This window comes from Syngnathus leptorhynchus, chromosome 17 (genome assembly GCF_054491065.1).
Source record: "Syngnathus leptorhynchus isolate UIUO chromosome 17, UIUO_Slep, whole genome shotgun sequence".
In the NCBI taxonomy this organism is placed as follows: Eukaryota; Metazoa; Chordata; class Actinopteri; order Syngnathiformes; family Syngnathidae; genus Syngnathus; species Syngnathus leptorhynchus.
This window is the reverse complement of record NC_141211.1, coordinates 3300448-3318568: the sequence shown is the minus strand read 5'-3', so window position 1 is coordinate 3318568 and position 18121 is coordinate 3300448. Positions and strand designations below refer to the sequence as shown.

At 53.0% G+C, this 18121-nt stretch overlaps 1 protein-coding gene and 1 long non-coding RNA gene across 11 annotated transcripts in view; one reads left to right on the top strand and one right to left on the bottom strand.

The window, feature by feature from the left end:
• Nucleotides 1-18121, top strand: part of fat3b (FAT atypical cadherin 3b) — a 41954-nt gene that overhangs the window by 21825 nt on the left and 2008 nt on the right. For 3 of the 5 annotated variants that reach the window (XM_085936152.1, XM_085936151.1, XM_085936154.1), the window contains exons 20-48: nt 41-391; nt 508-681; nt 807-1337; nt 1967-2331; nt 2511-2664; nt 3136-3243; nt 3311-3494; nt 3645-3865; nt 3949-4401; nt 4518-4652; nt 4727-5072; nt 5907-6103; nt 6625-6778; nt 6910-7322; nt 7896-8109; nt 8220-8434; nt 8508-8645; nt 8974-9117; nt 9230-9427; nt 9516-9793; nt 9862-10424; nt 10512-10643; nt 10828-10985; nt 11122-11587; nt 11702-11861; nt 12845-13001; nt 15537-15917; nt 16005-16245; nt 17474-17575. In XM_085936152.1, the coding sequence (XP_085792278.1) occupies nt 41-391; nt 508-681; nt 807-1337; nt 1967-2331; nt 2511-2664; nt 3136-3243; nt 3311-3494; nt 3645-3865; nt 3949-4401; nt 4518-4652; nt 4727-5072; nt 5907-6103; nt 6625-6778; nt 6910-7322; nt 7896-8109; nt 8220-8434; nt 8508-8645; nt 8974-9117; nt 9230-9427; nt 9516-9793; nt 9862-10424; nt 10512-10643; nt 10828-10985; nt 11122-11587; nt 11702-11861; nt 12845-13001; nt 15537-15917; nt 16005-16245; nt 17474-17575 (7333 nt within the window). Of the gene's footprint in view, nt 1-40; nt 392-507; nt 682-806; nt 1338-1966; nt 2332-2510; nt 2665-3135; nt 3244-3310; nt 3495-3644; nt 3866-3948; nt 4402-4517; nt 4653-4726; nt 5073-5906; nt 6104-6624; nt 6779-6909; nt 7323-7895; nt 8110-8219; nt 8435-8507; nt 8646-8973; nt 9118-9229; nt 9428-9515; nt 9794-9861; nt 10425-10511; nt 10644-10827; nt 10986-11121; nt 11588-11701; nt 11862-12844; nt 13002-15536; nt 15918-16004; nt 16520-17473; nt 17576-18121 lie in introns of those variants that run through there. The other 2 variants (XM_085936156.1, XM_085936155.1) reach the window with 2 other exon arrangements.
• Nucleotides 12741-18121, bottom strand: part of LOC147043066 (uncharacterized) — a 43173-nt gene continuing 37792 nt past the window's right edge. For 5 of the 6 annotated variants that reach the window (XR_015068726.1, XR_015068723.1, XR_015068727.1 and 2 more), the window contains 4 exons: nt 16864-16998; nt 15992-16251; nt 15495-15879; nt 12741-12958 (listed from right to left, as the gene is read on the bottom strand). This is a non-coding gene — a long non-coding RNA (uncharacterized LOC147043066). The remainder of the gene's footprint in view (nt 12959-15494; nt 15880-15991; nt 16252-16863; nt 16999-18121) is intronic. The other variant, XR_015068724.1, reaches the window with a different exon arrangement.

Below are 18121 nucleotides of genomic sequence, written 5' to 3'. Positions count from 1 at the left end.
CCGCCAACACGCTCCGCTTGTCCTTGTTTCCGCGCTGCAGGTTTGGGACGGTCGTTTCTCCAGCACGGCGTTAGTCACTGTGCTCATCCGCCAAGCCGTCAACAGCGGCCTCTCCTTCGCCGCCCCCTTTTACACCGCCACGGTACGAGAGAACACCCGCAACGCCGGCGTCCTGGCCGTGGTCAACGCCGTTGGCCAGCGCCTCAACGAGCCTCTGAGATTCGCGCTGCTCAACCCCGGCGGGCTCTTCGCCGTGAGGCCCACCTGCGGGGCCTTGCTTACTGTCGGCGTCCCCTTTGACCGCGAGGAGCGGGACAGCTACGAGCTAGTGGTGGAGGTCCGCAGGGAGGAGGAAGTGCTGAAGGTGGCCAGAGTCACAGTCAGAGTGCAGGTAAGAATAACATCTCAGCAAACCCACAAAATCAAGTCTCAATAGGAGAAAGTCAGTCATTTTAATTTGAAGCGGCCATTTTGGGGTCATTTCCATAAGCCTTCCACTGCTTCCAGGTTGAGGACGACAACGATAACGCCCCCGAATTTGTCAACCTCCCATACTACGCCACGGTGCGGGTGGAAGCGGAACCCGGCTCGTCCGTTTTCACGGTGACGGCCAACGACCGAGATTTGGGCGTGAATGCACAGGTGACCTACCGCCTGAAGGAGCCACACAGGAACTTTCAGGTAACAATGCAATGCAGCACAACCAAGCCCCGATACAAATAGAAAAAAAACTTCATTTTTTGCAGCAGGACTTCAATTGCAATGCATGTGAACAGCGTGGGTCCCTAACGTCTTTTACCCTGCAGGTGAACCCAGTCACGGGTGAGCTGACGTTGACGCGAGCCTTCGAGGCCGACCTGTCTAACGCCGAGTTCAAGGTGGCGGTGGTGGCGTCGGACGGCGGCGCCCCCCCTTTGTCCAGCGAGGTGGAGCTTCCTGTTAGCGTGCTGAACCGAGCCATGCCGCTCTTCGACAAGACCTTTTACGGCGTCACCGTGCCCGAGGATGTGGCCGTGTCCACTTCACTGCTGAGCATCAACGCCAACAGCCCGACGGGGCAGCCCATCGTTTTCACCCTGGCCGGCGGTGACCCGTCGCGGCAGTTCGACATCGGCTTCGACACGGGCGCCGTCAGCGTGCTGTACCCGCTGGACTACGAGACGGCGCCGTACTACCGCCTCACGGTCAGGGCCACCGACACGCTGACGGGCGCCAGGTCCGAGGTGGACGTAGACGTGGTGGTGCAGGACGTCAACGACAACGCGCCCGTCTTCCAGAAGCCGGCGTACTCGGCCGTGCTGCCTGAAAACGCCATGATCGGAACCAGTGTCCTACAGGTGCACAAAGTTTTTTCATCTTGGAAAAAGTTCAGTCTTGTAAATGATTTCCCCAAGAGAAATTTCATCTCAAATATTTATGACTTTATACCGGCCTATTGATTTTGGACTTGGATGATTTAGTCACCACGTTATTCCAAAGCAGTGCAAATTTCCCTGGAATTTCCCTGAGAAAGCATCTGACCTTTGCCGAATAATAGAGCCCACTGTGGAAACATTTACTCAAGGCAAGGTGTAATTAAACTGTCTGGACTCACAGAGACGATGTAATTATAACTGACCATGTCATAAATCATCAGCGAGAAAGCTCATTATTACTCTTGTTGTCACAGAGAGCATTTGCTCAATTGGCCATTTCTTCCGCCCACTAAAAATCCGCTTTGTCTTTCCTGATCTATCAAGAACGACATTGATTTTTTGGGGAGATCAGGGCCAGAGTTATTGCAGCTATACATTTCTGCCAGTCCACTTGTAGTAGGTGCCGATAAATCTCGCGGAGGCAGCACCTCCATCACACTTGACGATCTTTAGGCAAGTTCTAACCTTGTGGAGTTGACTCAGTAGAGTTGAATGTTTTCTCATCGTTTTAAATTTTGCTGATCAAAACCCTCGTCTGCGGTTGGTCTCAGGTGTCTGCTCAGGATCAAGACTCGGACAAGAACTCCAGGGTGAGCTACGAGATGGTGTCGGACATCCACAACAGCAGCGACTACTTCCACGTGGAGCGCGACAGCGGCCTGCTGCTGACGGCGCGGCTGCTGGACTACGAGCGCAGGCCGCGCTTCAACTTTGTGGTGCGCGCGACGGACGGCGGCGAGCCGGCGCGCACCAGCGACGTCAGCGTCACGGTGGGCGTGGCCGACACCAACGACAACCCGCCCGACTTCAGCCAGACTCTCTACGAAGCCTTCGTCAGCCAGCTGGCGCCGCCGGGACACTTTGTCACCTGCGTTCAGGCCTCGGACGCCGACATGGGCGACACTCAGAGACTCAGGTCAGTTGGAAGAAAAAAAGTCAATACACCCCTTTTCAAATGACTGGAGGCCGTGAAAAAGAAATCTTCAAAAAAAGAAACTTCTTCCCTTGAAAATCGATTGTTTGTGGCCCGAGTTTCAGTGATCTTTGTGGTGCAATTATCAAGTGATAGGTATTGACTCGCCATCCTTTCCCCAGGTACAGCATCCTGTCTGGTAACGAGCGCATGACATTCTCCATGGAGGCGGAGAGCGGCATTCTGCGTCTATCTAACAAGAGGCGACAAGGCATGAAGCTGTCGTATCATCTCAACGTCTCCGTGTCTGACGGCGTCTTCACCAACATGGCTCAGGTGACGCCGCCGTCCCGACCCGCTCGTTCCCTCAATTAGTCCTCGCCCGGCGTCTGACGAGCGGCTCGGCCCCAGTCCTCCGAGGTTAATGTGTGTTCGCGTCACGTCGGATTTACTGATGAGAGGGGCTGCCAAGTGGGACGCTCCGTCTCGTAGTTTTTACTCCGTCAGCTGTTTTGTAATTGCTTATATTAAGCGTGAACACGTCTCGAATTGCAACAAGGGCCACAACGGTGCACTACTGCAGTGATCGCCCCCCCCCCCAAAAAAAAGGGGCAAAATGTCCAGCGCAGATGCGTTATGTGATGTGACATCATTAGGTGATATTATATAGTCATATAATCATATACTAGTGACATTAGAGCATGATAAAGCCAACTGACATATTGATATCGCTTGTTATTGATGTAGCAATTAGCATCTGCATCAATACATGCTCAGCATTTTGCCAAACCTGCTGGCGGTGTACAGGTGGTGGTCTACGTGCTGGGAGCCAACCTGTACAGTCCGGTGTTCAGTCAGAGGTTCTATCTGGCAGAGGTCCCAGAGAATGCACCGCCCGGGTCAAAGGTCACCCAGGTACGTTCATGTTGTGACTTCATCTTCTTTCGTGTCACCTGATCAATCTCTGCGTGTTGACTTGCAGGTGCGCGCCACCGACGAGGACTCGGGTCTGTTCGGCCAGATTACTTACTCCTTCATCAACGACTTTGGGAAGACTCGCTTCGCCGTGGACGCCGACGGACTCGTCACCACCGCGCAGAGGCTAGACCGAGAGGACCCTCTCAACAAAGACATCCTCCTTACTGTCATGGCACTGGATGGAGGAGGTACCACCAAACGCCATCTTCATCATTGTGTCCAGAACTTTCAGATGATCCACTTTTAGTTCCAGCAAGTGTCAGCTCCGTAAATTAGAGTCATCAGGTTATCATTGCAGCACGAACGCTCGTGCCATCAGTCCGTATGTTACGTTGCAGGCAGGGCGTCCTTCTGCACCGTGCGAGTGGTGCTGGCGGATGAGAACGACAACCCGCCGCGCTTCCGGGCGGTGGAGTATCGCATGAGTATCAAGGCCGACGTGAGCAAAGGCTCCCTGGTCACGCAGATCCAGGCCAGTGACCCCGATGCCGGCGCCAACGGCAGGATCATCTACTCGCTCTACAGCGAAGCGCGCTTGTCACTGGTTGACGTCCTGGAGGTCAGCCCCAATTCGCAACTAATGTAACAGGAAGTGACATACATACCCTGTTCACTGGAGCAATCAAAGACCTTTGTTACCAGGTGGAGTCGGACAGCGGCTGGATGATGACCAAGAGCTCCGTGTTCCACCTCCAGGGGACGGTGCTGTCTTTCTTCGTCAAAGCCACCGACTGCGGCTCGCCGGCCAAACACTCGCTGGTGTCGGCCTTCATCCACGTGGTGCCCCCCGCCGCCTTCATCCCGTCCTTCAGTCAGCCCCAGTACTCCTTCACCGTCCCCGAGGACACGCCGGCCGGCACGGCGCTGGGCTCCGTCTACATGGGCCCTGGCCAGAGCGCCACTTTCTCCGCCGTGGCCGGGGAGACAGCCGACAGCAACCGGGGCGGCACCTTTCTGGTGGAGGCCGACACGGGGCTGGTTCGCCTGGTCAAGCCCCTAGACTATGAGCGGGTGCCCATCTACCGCTTCAAGGTGGCCGCCGCCACCCGCAGGGACCTCATCGAGGCCATCGTCAGCGTGGACGTGGAAGTCAAGGTCGGTGGTGAGAACGCTGGATAACGAATTTTTCATGTTGTAACTAAATGGAGGTATTCCAACATCACAACCAAAAGGATTACAACCACAAAAAAAAAGAAAACCTCTGTGCACAGGTAATGGACGTGAACGACAACGAGCCGACCTTCGAGACAGACACGTACGTGGCCACGGTGATGGAGGGCATGCCGGTCGGCACCAGGGTGGTCCAAGTGCGAGCGCTGGACCCCGACTGGGGCTCTAACGGTCAGGTGGGTCACCGACACGTGACGACTGTAATAGATACAATCGAGGTTGCACTCTATGCATGTTGACGTTCCCGCAGGTGACGTACAGCCTGGAAGAGGTGTCGTCGGGCACCAAGTCCGCCTTCTCCATCGACAGCAAGACGGGCTGGCTCACCACCGCCGCCGACATGGACCACGAGATGCGCTCCAGCTACAGCTTCCGCGTGCTGGCGTCCGACCTGGGCGAGTCACGCTCGCTGTGGTCCGGCACCACCGTCACGGTGGCCGTGTCGGACGTCAACGACAACCCGCCGCGTTTCCAGCGGGAGCGGTACCGCGGTGCCGTCAAAGAAAGCGACCCGCCCGGCGAGGTGGTGGCCGTGCTCAAGACCAGCGACGATGACGGGACCGACCAGAACCGCATGGTCAGCTTTTACATCACAGGTGAGCCGCAAACCTTTCACACTTTGGTGAGATTTGTGACGTAAAATGTTGAAAACAACATCAGCATTTTCCATATTAGGATGTTGTGCTATACTACTTAAGTGTCTTCACATATATCCAATTCATACAATTTATATTTGCTTTGTGGTGAAAATCAATCATACAAAAAGCACTCAAGTACTTCCATTCTTCTCATTTGTCCTCATTTGTAGCCGTCTAGCATTTTCTAGTTTGCTCATTAGACTTGGCGTTCATTCCTCGTGTACCTGATTATTATTCCGTCGCAAGTCAGATTCATTCGGATTAGGAGAAGAGAGTTTAAAACCCTTCCTGGGATCAAGACGATGTGGCCGCGTCAGTCTTGTGAGACTTGTTGTTATTCATGGCGGGACGTGTTTTGTATTCCGGATGAAGGGCGGCGTCGCGCCACCTTGATATCCTGCCATTTAGCACACTCGCTGGCCTAATGGAGGCGCTATAATCAAAGGTCACACGCCCAAATGCCGTGTACGCCTTGTCTCCACGGTGACACGGTCTGGACCTTTTTGATTTCCTAGTCTCTGATGTCTACAACAAAACTTAAGGACAGAACCCCGTACTCAAAAATGATACGTTAGCTACGGTGAAGACGTTACGCTATCTTTGCTTGCACATGGCCAAACCCAGAAAACAGGTCAACCGTGATTGGTCGTTACTGTGGTTATTCCAAATGCTGTGTTTAGACTAGGCTGGCACATACATATTATTGTGAAGAATTTTTTTTTTTTTTTTTTTTTACTTTACCCTTTAAGACCTGACACAAATGCTCAGTTGTTGTGTTGGTGTGTGCATCAGGCGGTAACGTGGGCGGCGTGTTCGGTCTGGCGCTGGTGCAAGGCGAGTGGAAGGTGTACGTGAGCGGGCTGCTGGACCGCGAGCGTCGGGACCGCTACCTGCTCAACGTGACGGCCAGCGACGGCCTCTATGTGGCCCGGGCCGCCGTGGAGGTCACCGTCATGGACGCCAACGACAACAGCCCCGTCTGCAATCAGGTAGGTGAGGTGGCGCCAAAATGCCGGCCCTTTTCTTCCCTCGCACTCCATGATTGAGTTTGTGCTTCTCCAAACTAGAATAGAAAGACCTTGGCGGAGGTTGCTGCTCCACTGAGCGCCATTCTAGTTTCCTATTCATTTGATATTTAATCAGTTCTCACCCCCAGGCATTTCCCCCATAATGCAAATCTTCCTCTGGGGCAATTTATGCTCCAAAAGACATTTATTTGTGTAAACAATGTGCCTCATTACAGACAGGGGACATTTTGCTGCTCTGGCATTTGCTGTCTCTACTCCTTACTTACAATCTTGAGCGCTTTAATTTTCGTTACAAACTTTGTCAACTCAGCCACTTGATATGTTTGCAATGCATAAAAGGCCTGAGATTGATTGTGTGTGTGTGTGTGGGAGGGGGGGGACATCGTGGAGGCCATTTTGTGATGCGGTCGATGGAGACCATTTAACCTTGTTGGGTTAGCTTCTGTCAGCTAGGATAATGGATGTGTGTGTGTGAACGGCAGGCAGTGTACAGCGCCTCGTTTCTCGAGGACGTGGCGGCCAACACGGGCGTGCTGACGGTGGGCGCCTCCGACATCGACTCGGGCTCCAGCGCTGAGATCCAGTACTCGCTCTTTGGCATTGGCGTGGAAGACTTCTACATGGACGCCAACACTGGTAGCTTTGTTTCCATAACAAATGTTCTGTTGGTTGTATCAAAAGTTTGAAACAGTTTATAGCTTAAGTAGTAGTAAGTTAAGTTAGGTGTACTCAACTTAAGTGTTCATCTTGTGTGTTTGGGTTTCAAGGTGAGCTTCGCACAGTGGCACCCTTGGACCGCGAGAGCCGTCCCGCTTACAAGCTGATCGCCCAAGCCACGGACGGCGGCGGTCTCTTCTGCCGCTGCGACGTGTTGCTGAGGCTCTTGGACGTCAACGACAACGCGCCATCTTTCGCGACCTCGCGTTACGTGGCTAGCGTGTACGAGAACGCCGCGCCCAACACGCTACTCACGCGGCTGCAGGCCACCGACCCAGACCAAGGCCTCAACCGCACCATTGTCTACTCCCTGGTGGACTCTGCCGACGGCTTCTTCTCCATTGACCCAGTGTCCGGGGTAGTGGTCCTAGAGAGACCCCTGGACCGGGAGAGCCAAGACTCATACCGGCTGTGTGTTCGGGCCACAGACCAAGCCGGGCTGCAGGGGGCGCTCTTCTCTCAGGTTGGTGACTTCAAAAAACTAACCTGACTACAAAAAAAAATAGCAGACATATCATGTGATATGACTAATTATGAAGGCCAAAAATTAAGTAGGTGTGCATTGAATTTTATCTGATGTACAGAATAGCTACTACGGTCTTGATCGTCATGGTAACAAAAGACAAGAACTAATAAGCTTGTTCTTGTTGACCTTAGGGGGATTTTGACTGTTAAAAATTGTAAGAAAAATGTGAGTGTCTCCTTGAAGGCTGAGACGCAAGCGAGCCTTGATATATATTTCGATTAACGGAGAAAAAAAAGATGTTCTTCTCCCCGTGTACGCGCCTCCCATTGTAAGGAGGCCACCTCGAGATGCGCCGCGAGGAGACGTGATAACAAGCCATGTAGATTTTAATTAAGATCAATGCTTATCCCATGAGCACCCAGATACGAAGATGATGAGAGGTGACAGCTTAGGGCTCAGTGGCGCTCTGGCGCCTACTGGTGGAAAAGACACACACAGACATTGACACAAACAAGTGTCTGTGTCAAGTCATCTGAACCACCCTAACTCATTCCAACTTGCGTCCACCAGGTTGAATTAACCGTGCTGGTCCTGGACGTGAACGACAACGCGCCGGTGTTCCAGAGGCGGGACTACACTGTCACCGTGCCCGAGGATGTTGCAGTGGGCGCCGAAGTGTTGCGGGTGCTGGCCACCAGCGCCGACATCGGGCCCAATGCAGAGATCTCCTACCGAATCCGCTCGGGCAACGAGATGGCCAAGTTCTCTATTGACATGATTCTCGGTGAGCTTTCTGGTCTGAATGTGGAGATCTCGACGTGCAATAGGAAGGTGCTCGGATCCCTCTTAACGCCTGCTTTTTAATGAAAAAACAAACGCATAACTCACCCCTAGGCTCCATTTCCGTGGCCGGTGAACTGGACTTTGAGGTGTGCAAGGACTACTACCTGACAGTGGAAGCCTGGGACGGCGGCAGCCCGCCCCTCAGCGCCGCCACCGTGGTCACCGTTCAGCTGATGGATGTCAACGACAATGCCCCGGTCTTCAGCCGGGATGTCTACAACGTCCTGATCAGCGAGGACACGCCGGTTGGCCAGTCCGTAACTAGGGTAGTCTGATTGGTTCATTAATGGCGCCGTTAGCTGAAATCGTAATTACTGAAGGGATGTGTGCTTTTTGAAGGTGCTGGCGGAGGACTTGGACAGCCAAGTTAACGGACGCATCACCTACTCCATCTTGAAAGGCGACCGGAGTAACCACTTCTGGATCGACCCGGTGACAGGCCTGCTCAAAGTCAATAAGCGTCTGGACCGCGAGCTGGTAAAGCAAACTACGCACATCTACAAACATCCGATAGTTAGGTCTTAGCTGACTGATCGCAAATAGCTATTAACACCCAACACACCTCAGCGTAAACGCTCGGTACCGTCGATAATCGGGCCTTTCAAAGGAAAATGCTCCGATATGGCCGCTATGTGTGGAGCCATCTTAAGGATGCGCCTTTAAGCGCAAAATAACTCAGGAAGAAATCAATAGTCGTTTTCGGAGTCGGCGCAAGGTCAGCGAGCGCTCACATTATGCGGCCGTAACGATGCGTGTCGGCCGCATAGCCCCATGCATAAAGATTTGTCCGCTCTCCCCCGTGCAGGTGTCCCGCTACGCTCTGTCAGTCCAGGCTTTCGACAGCGGCTCGCCCGCCATGTCCTCGGCCGTCGCCGTCAACGTGGACGTCGCTGACGTTAATGACAACCCGCCAGTCTTCACCCCTCCCAACGCCACCGCTGTGGTCCAGGTGACTCTTTAGTTTTGTTTGCCCATTTGCTATTTGATGTGACTGCTGAAGCAATCCAAACACTATGTTCAAGTATTTTTACCTTGTGACACTGTTTTTCCCCAACTTGAAGCTGAGCCAAGCTCCCGGCAGTGTCCTCCTACGTTTGTCCATCAGCGACAAAGACTCCCCCAGGAACGGCCCGCCCTTTGAGTTTGCCCTCGTTTCTGGCAACGAGGGCGGTTTCTTCACGCTGGACCAGACGGGAACACTGAGGTCCAACCGCCAGTTCAGCCCGGAGTCGCCCCGGGAGTTCACCCTTGAGGTCCAGGTCAGAATCCGAATGCCAAATCAACATTTCTATCATGAGAAGTAGTTTGAGAACCACCGGCTTCAGGGATGAACTTTTTGTCCGGTAGGTGAGCGACTCCGGGCGGCCTCCTCTTCTCTCGTCCTCGTGGGTCTTTCTGCGGGTCATCGGGAACAGTCAGTACAAGCCGGCCGTCTCGCCCCTGGAAATCTTGGTGGTGACGGCGACCGACACGTTCCAGGGCGGCCCGATTGGTCGCATCCACGCCACCGACCGCGACCCCAGCGACGCGCTGTTCTTCACCCACAGGCCGCAGGATAAGAGCATGTTTAGCATCAACAGGCAGGACGGAAGTGTGAGCGTTCTACCGGGCCTCGAGCCGGGGAGGTAAACAACACTTCACGTAACGCTGACTTTGGGACGTTGGTGTTCTTGAATCTTTCTGATGTTCTCAGGTACCAGATGAACGCCACCGTGAGCGACGGACGCTTTGCTGTGATCGCCGACGTTTTGGTCCGAGTGGAACAGGTGACGGACGTCCTGCTGCGTAGCGCCGTCGCCCTGAGGTTCCGTTCCCTGTCTCCCGAGGACCTGCTGGGCCGCTACCTCAACCAGATCCGGCTGACCTTGCGGGCGCTCGCCGGCTGGAACTGGTCGGCCGGACAACAAGACCCTCTCCACATCCTCGGCGTGCAGCCGGTGGAGGGGACGTCCGACGTGGATCTTCTGGTGGCCATAGAGAGGCCGGAGGTGTCTGCTGGTCCTGCTGGGCGGTTGGGGGGCTTCTACGCGCCCCAAGAAGTGGCCGCCAAGCTACAGGAGGCGAGGGGGCGGCTCCGAGGTGTCCTGGCTGGAGCGGAGGCGGTGGGCGGCGCTTGCTCCGGGGAGCTGGCATGTGGCGACAAGATGTGCGAGCAGACGCTGGCCATGGAAGCCGGCTCGCTACTAACGTACAGCACCGAGCGGCTCAGCCTGGTGTCACTGCCATTCAGACGCATTGAGACCTGCACCTGCCCCGGTCAGTTATTTCCAGGCTGCACTCATCCTGACGTTCTTTGTCTTCTTTTGGGGTTCCTAATGTTGTTGTTGCTCATGTACCAAGCAGGTGGGGCGTGCCCCGCCTCCGTGGAGCTGTGTGAAGGTTGGTCATGTCCTGCGGACATGCAGTGCGTTCGCTCCGGCCCGACGGCGCTATCTGTCTGCCAGTGTTTACCTGAGCGCCTGGACGATTGTTCCGGTAGGATTGCTTCTACGATTGCTTAACGGAAAAGAATCAAGTTGTAAATGTCATGAAATTTGACTGGTTCTGGGCATGATTTGGTTGCTTGTAGAACGACATGGGTCATACCTTTTATTCTTGACTTTGTGCTCTTTTCCATGTACAAACATTTCTACGTTGAATCCTCTGTGTCTCCGCACAGGTCAAAGGTCTCTGAGTTTTTCTGGCAACGGCTACATCAAGTACAAAGTGACTGAAAGCGGTCCGAGCGGCGAGATGAAGTTAGGCCTCAGCGTCCGTACGCTGCAGACCAGGGGGGTCATCATGTTCACCCGAGTGAATCCCTGCACCATGCTAAAGGTAAACATCAAAGTCTTTGACTAATTATCGAATAGCTCTGGACTTGATTTTCTTGACTGGTTATTTGCTTTTTCGATGGGTTCTCGCCTTATGATTTGGTTCTTGTCTCTGCGTTCACTGAATCTGTCTGTTCCAGATTGAAGGCGGCCGCCTATGGTTCCAGCTGGACTGCGATAACACGCTCGGCATCATGGGAATCTCCGGGCGTCAGATCAACGACGGGCTGTGGCACGCCATAGCTTTGGAGCTGACCAGCAACTACACCCTCCTGTCATTGGACGACAGCTACGTAGAGCGACGGCGAGCCGCCCGAGCACCCGTCCGCCTTTGGCCTGGTGCCCCGGAATCCACCTTTTTCTTCGGGGCGCAGGTGAGGCCCCTGGCAGCAGGGATCCAAGGAGCCAGGGCCCAAGATGGCTTCCAGGGCTGCCTGGGCCGGCTGACACTCAACGGTAGAGAGCTGCCGCTGCAGAATGAACGCAGTCGCTACGCCGAGATTGCAGGGCTGAGTGAGGTGGAGCTGGGCTGCGTCCTCTACCCGGACCCTTGTGTCAGTGCCCCCTGCCTCAACGGAGCTATGTGCACCAGCATGCCCTTGCAAGGTTGGTCATTTTTACATTTTTTTTTGTTTGTACTAAATAACATGAACACAAAACTCAGTAAAGCATGATAGTCTGTTTTATATTTTCATTTTTAAACATGGATCTTCTTGACAGGGTTTGAGTGCACTTGCATCTCTGGCTTCACTGGGGGACGCTGCGAGAGCCCAGTGACGCCCTGCACGCCAAACCCCTGCCAGGCTGGTGGCGAGTGCCAAGTCACTGAGGGTGGCAGTGCCTTTGTCTGCGGCTGCCCACCAGGACTCGGTGGGCTTAGGTAGGTTCAAAAAGCTTTTATGCATTAATGAATCTCACAACTTCGTGTATGAATGCTACTACCAAGAGTCGCCACTGGAGTGCAGCAGCACTCCTTTACACTCTTAAATAATTGAGTAAGGACCTAGGTTTGTCCTAAAAATGACTTTTCAAAACAAAGCAGCAAAAAAAATGTAATTAATAACGTTGTATATTAAAAGATAAATTGCAGAATTTGTACCACTCAATCCACGAAAAACAAATGTAATATTGGATTGTAAATTATAATTTTAATTTCACAAGTATAATCCAAAGAATTGTTGATATAAAACATGCTATAATAAAAAAAAAACATAGATACAATAAGAAAGTTAAGTGCTAAAATTATATTTAGTGAGAGGACGGGTTAACTGTATTAAGCAAATCGAGTTATAATTGTTCCAGGCTGCGGCTTATCAGTGCATAATAATCAGGTGTAAATACTCACTCAGCAGATATTATTCAGCGTGATGACATTTCCAAGTGTTGCGTGTAAATATCATCCAAACCAGAAAGAAACGACATGCTAAGCAAAGGAAAATGAAGACGTGTGCGCGTGCCCCAAGTCATTGCAGATGAGAAAACGACAGAGTCTCGCTGGGGGGGCTGAGGGTGGGGAGCCGCATTTCAAAGCAGAAGCCTGCACCCCCGTTGGCAGGGGGCTGGATCGCCGAACGCTTGCCTGCTAAAAGTGTCTTAAACCTTGAATTCTTCTCCACAGCACAGGCCATTATTGATAAATGAAACACCCCCCACGATGGTGCTGGAATCGCAGCTCGCTGGGTGTTCCTACCCTCGTTCACACAATTCCAGAGCCGGAAAAGAATTGCTGTAGGCCCCCCCCCCCCCCCCCCCCCCCCCCCTTTTTTTTTTTTAACTAAGGAACTCTCCGGGCAGAACCTATTATGTCCTTCCTCACACATGGCAATGGAAATTTTTTGCTAAAAAGGATATTTGATTTTCCAGGTGCGACGAGGATGTGGACGAGTGTGAGCAGGCTGACTGCGGAGATGGCGGCGAGTGCATCAACACACCGGGATCCTTCTACTGCAACTGCACACCGGGATACGAGGATGGGGCCTGCGGTGAGCCGGGTGACAGCAACATAGGCAATGACACGCAGGTGCAAACACGTACACGCCAAACTTTTGACTTGAAACATGTCTATCTTATTAATGGGGACTCCATTGTTCTACTGGGTGACTTCAATGCTCACGTGGGCAATGACAGTGAGACCTGGATGGGCGTGATTGGGAAGAACGGCCCCCCCGACCTGAACCTGAGCAGTGTTCTATTATTACACTTCTGTGATCGACACGGATTTTCTATAATGAACACCATGTTCAAGCATAAGGGTGTCCATGTGTGCACTTGGCACCAGGACACTCTAGGCCACAGTTCGTTGATCGACCTTGTAGTCGTGTCATCAGATTTGCGGCCGCATGTTTTGGACACTCGGGTGAAGAGAGGGGCGGAGCTGTCAACTGATCACCACCTGGTGGTGGGTTGGCTCTGGTGGTGGGGGAAGATGCAGGTCCGACCTGGCAGACCCAAACGCTCTGTGAGGGTCTGCTGGGAACGTCTGGCAGAATCCTCTGTCAGGAAGAGCTTCAACCCCCACCTCCGGCAGAGCTTTTACCACGTCCCGGGGGAGGCGAGGAACATTGAGTCCGAGTGGACCATGATCCACGCCTCCATTGTTGGGGCAGCCGACCGGAGCTGTGGCCGGAAGGTTGTTGGTGCCTGTCGTGGCAGCAATCCCCGAACCCGCTGGTGGACACCGGCGGTAAGGGATGCAGTCAAGCTGAAGGAGTCCTATAGGGCCATTTTGGCCTGCGGGATTCTGGAGGCAGCTGACAGGTACCAGATGGCCAAGCGGAACGTGGCTTCGGCGGTTGCTGAGGCAAAAACCCGGGCGTGGGAGGAGTTTGGTGAGGCCATGGAGTGTGACTTCAGGACGGGGAAGCAGTGCACGGTCAACACTGTTTACAGTGGAGAATGGTGTGCTGCTGACCTCAGGATGTTGTGAGTCGGAATACTTCGAAGACCTCAATTCCGCCGACACGCCTTCCATTGTGGAAGCAGGGCCTGAGGACTCTGAGGCGGACTCTCCAATCTCGGAGGTCGAAGTCACTGAGGTAGTTAAAAAACTCCTCGTGGCAAGGCTCCGGGGGTGGATGAGATCTGTCCGGAGTTCTTAAAGGCTCTGGATGTTGTGGGGCTGACACGCCTCTACAGCATTGCGTGGACATTGGGGACGGTGCCTCTGGATTGGCAGACTGGGGTAGTGGTTCCCCTCTTTAAGAAGGGAGACCGGAGGGTGTGTCCCAATTACAGGGGAATCACACCCCTCAACCTCCCTGGTAAGGTCTATTCAGGGTGCTGGAGAGGAGGATCCGTCGGGAGGTCGAACCTCGGCTTTAGGAGGAGCAGTGTGGCAGCTCTACACCCTCGGCACGATCCTCGAGGGTGCATGGCAGTTTGCCCAACCAGTCCACATGTGTTTTGTGGACTTGGAGAAGGCGTTCGACCGTGTCTCTCGGGAGTACGGGGTGCCGAGCCAACTGATAAGGGCGGTTCGGTCCCTGTATCACCGATGCCAGAGTTTGGTCTGCATTTCCGGCAATAAGTCGGATTCGTTCCCAGTGAGGGTTGGACTCCGCCAAGGCTGCCGTTTGTCACCGATTCTGTTCATAATTTTTATGGACAGAATTTCTAGGCGCAGCCGAGGCGTTGAGGGAGTCTGGTTTGGGGACCTCAGCATGGCGTCACTGCTTTTTGCAGGTGACGTGGTGCTGTTGGCTTCTTCAGTCCGTGATCTCCAGCTCTCACTGGAGCGGTTCGCAGCCGAGTGTGAAGCGGTTGGGATGAGGGTCAGCACCTCCAAATCCGAGTACATGGTCCTCGGTCGGAAAAAGGTGGAATGCCCTCTCCGGATTGGGGATGAGATCCTGCCCCAAGTGGAGGAGTTCAAGTATCTTGGGGTCGAGTGAGGGCAGGATGGGGCGCGAGATCGACAGGCGGATCGGTGCAGCGTCGGCAGTAATGCGGACTCTGTACCGGTCCGTCGTGGTGAAGAGAGAGCTGAGCGAAATGGCAAAGCTCTCGATGTACCGGTCGATCTACGCTCCTACCCTCACCTATGGTCATGAGCGATGGGTCGTGACTGAAAGAATGAGATCCAGGATACAAGCGGCCAAAATGAGATCCTCCGCAGGGTGTCCGGGCTCTCCCTTAGAGATTGGGTGAGAAGCTTGGTCATCCGGGAGAGACTCTGGGTACAGCCGCTGCTCCACCACGTGGAGAGGAGCCAGATGAGGTGTCTCTGGCATCTCATCAGGATGCGTCCTGGACGCCTCCCTGGGGAGGTGTTCCGGGTATGTCCCACCGGTAGGTGACCCCGGGGATGACCCAGGACGCGCTGGAGAGACTGTCTCTCGGCTGGCCTGGGAACGCCTTGGGATCCCCCGTGATGAGCTGGATGAAGTGGTTGGGGAGAGGGAGGTCTGGGAGTCCCCTCCTAAAGCTGCTGCCCCCGCGACCCGACCCCGGATAAGCGGAAGAAAATGGATAATAAGAATTGTATTAGCAACCAACGTCAACGACGATTACTTGCCATGTGAAGTTCTGTAACAGGTATCAATCATCTGTGTCTCAGGCGCAGCCGCTGTCCTACGTCGGTCCCGGCGAGATCATTGGAATCGGCGTCCTCGGCTTTGTTATTGTCCTGCTCCTCATCCTCTTTGTCATCTTCCGGAAGAAGATCCCGTTTCGGAAGGACTCTGCAGCGTCAGCGGGGCTCTCGGGCGTCTTGGCGGTGTCGGCCATTACAGAGACCAGCTACATGCTGCGCAAGACGGGCATGGGCGCAGAAGGCATCGAGTTCAAGGCGGTGCGTGTGTCCAACTCGCCGGGGAAAGCGGGCGTCGGAGGAGACTGCGAGGTGGGCGGAGGCCTGACGAGACATCCTCAGGTGCTGGTGAGACCCAACGCTCACTCGCCTGGGGACAGACACAGCAGGGACGTGGACGGAAACAGGGTCAGTCATCTTACATTCATCCTAAAATAACATCCATCCAATTGACAATCATCCATCACTCAACAAGCTCTTGCCTTTCGTTGACAGCTCAGCAGCTTCCTGTCCGACACGTCCAATGTGCGTGGCAACCGTCGGGGTGTGGCCGTATGCAGCGTGGCGCCCACCAACCTGCCGTCCCCCTGCCGTCGCCTCAGTCAGCACAGCCCCGCTCACAAGGTGTCCTGGGAAGGCGGAGCCAGCGACGGGGCAGAAGTGAGGCGGCGGGACGAACGCGAGGACGAGTGGAGTCAAAGAGCCTTTGAGATGCAGCGGACAGATGCCAGTGACGGTCAGACTGCAAGCAGACACACAGACAGACATGGCGTTTCAAATGTATGCTAGTTATACTCAAACAAGGGCAACGGGTTCAAAGAAATGTATGCTGGAGCCACTTTAGTGTGTTGGCATGGTTGCCATGGAGACGGATGTACTTTCTGCTGACCCCAATAGACTTTTTCAAACTTTTTCATTGTCAATTCTAATGAACCCATACGATGAATAAATATGAATAATAAATATGATGAATGTTGGCGTTTCTACTACTTTGTCCTACTTTGGCCTTTCAGAGCTTTCAGACTTTGGTCCTCTTTTTTTCGGCCTGCAGCGGCAGGGAGGGGGCGGAGCTAGACAGATAGCGATACTATGATTGATTGATAGTCAGCAATAAGTCATCACTTCCACAATGAGAATGGCTAGTAAGTAGCCAGCCCCAATTTGAAACACTATCCTAGGCTTTGAAGATCTGAACCTGGCTTGAAACCCAACTTCAAAAATTTAACCAAACCCCAATTTGAAGCCTTAACACCCTTAAGAAACCTAAACAATAACTTGAATGCCAACCTTCAAACCCCAACAGCCTCTTTCAAACACTGACATGGGTTTGAAACCCTAAGCCAAGATAGCCTACCTTAAAACGTAACTTTAGCGAGGGCTCGAGCGACACGCCAGTCGGAAGGATCTCTGTTTATCGTCCTCTCTTTACTCGAATCATCGATTTCCTCCGGGGATCAGGATGTCCTCATGGGGCCATTGCACTCCCCTGCTGAGAAGTAAAAACATCTAATTAGTGCGTGATTGAGATGGCCGAACGCCCTCGTTAGCCACGGCACTTTGTTTATTGGTGCTAAGCGGCAGCCGGCCAAGGCTGGTTGACGGGCTGAGGCGAGCCGATTGGTCATTTACGCTGCCTGCTGAATAATGAATTCATTAGCATATGATGAATAATTTAGGAACAGCAACACGAAAAACATGAGCACTCACATACATTTTTTTTTTTTTTTACCATGACTCCAAACCTTACTTTAAAACGCTAACCCTCCCAGGAACCCTCGTTTGAAACCTCACCCCTGACTCAAGACCCAAACGCAGACTTGAAATCCTAACCCTTGTTTGAAACAACACACACACTTACACACAGAGTTGTGATAAGCGAAGACTCCAGCTCGTGTCAACCCGAGTGAAATTTACATACTAACAATGGCTAATTGGGCAACATGTGTTTGTGTGTGTGCGCCCAGGTGAGCGGTCGCCACCTGTGCAGAGCCACACGATCGGTCTTTCATCAGACTCCACGTCAGAAGAGCTCAGCTCATACACGTCAGAGTCCTTTGATGACAACGGTATGTCAAAGTAAAGTTTTATAGCAGGATTAAACAAGGAGTAGGGTTTCTAAAGTAGGGTTTGAAGCCAGACATTAGGTCTTATATATATGAGGGTTTCAAGGCTGTATTCGTTTCAAATGGGGATCAAAGTTGAGTTAGGCTTTTTACACAGAATTTGGATTTAAATTAGGGTTTTTAAAATTCAGTTTTTTTTACCCTTTACCCAATTTTTTTTTAAATGGATGAGCTGTTTTCACAGAAACCTCCTTGGTGGAGCACTACTGATGAGTGAGCCTTGCTCTCGATTGATAATTAAGCGACATGAAGTCGTTAAGATGATTAGCACAACAAGAAGACAAAGAAGTCTTTTTTTTTTGTATTCCCCAGAGAAGTCAACAGCATTGATCCTACCTCTGCTACCAGGAAGGTGCCCCGCTAACACGCTAACGATGCGTGTTCGCGTATCCGCTCTAATTACTGTAGCTCAGCTGACAACTTTTATAGAATACGCGCGCAACGTGATCCGTGTTCTGAACACGTGTACAACACGTACATGATATGTTG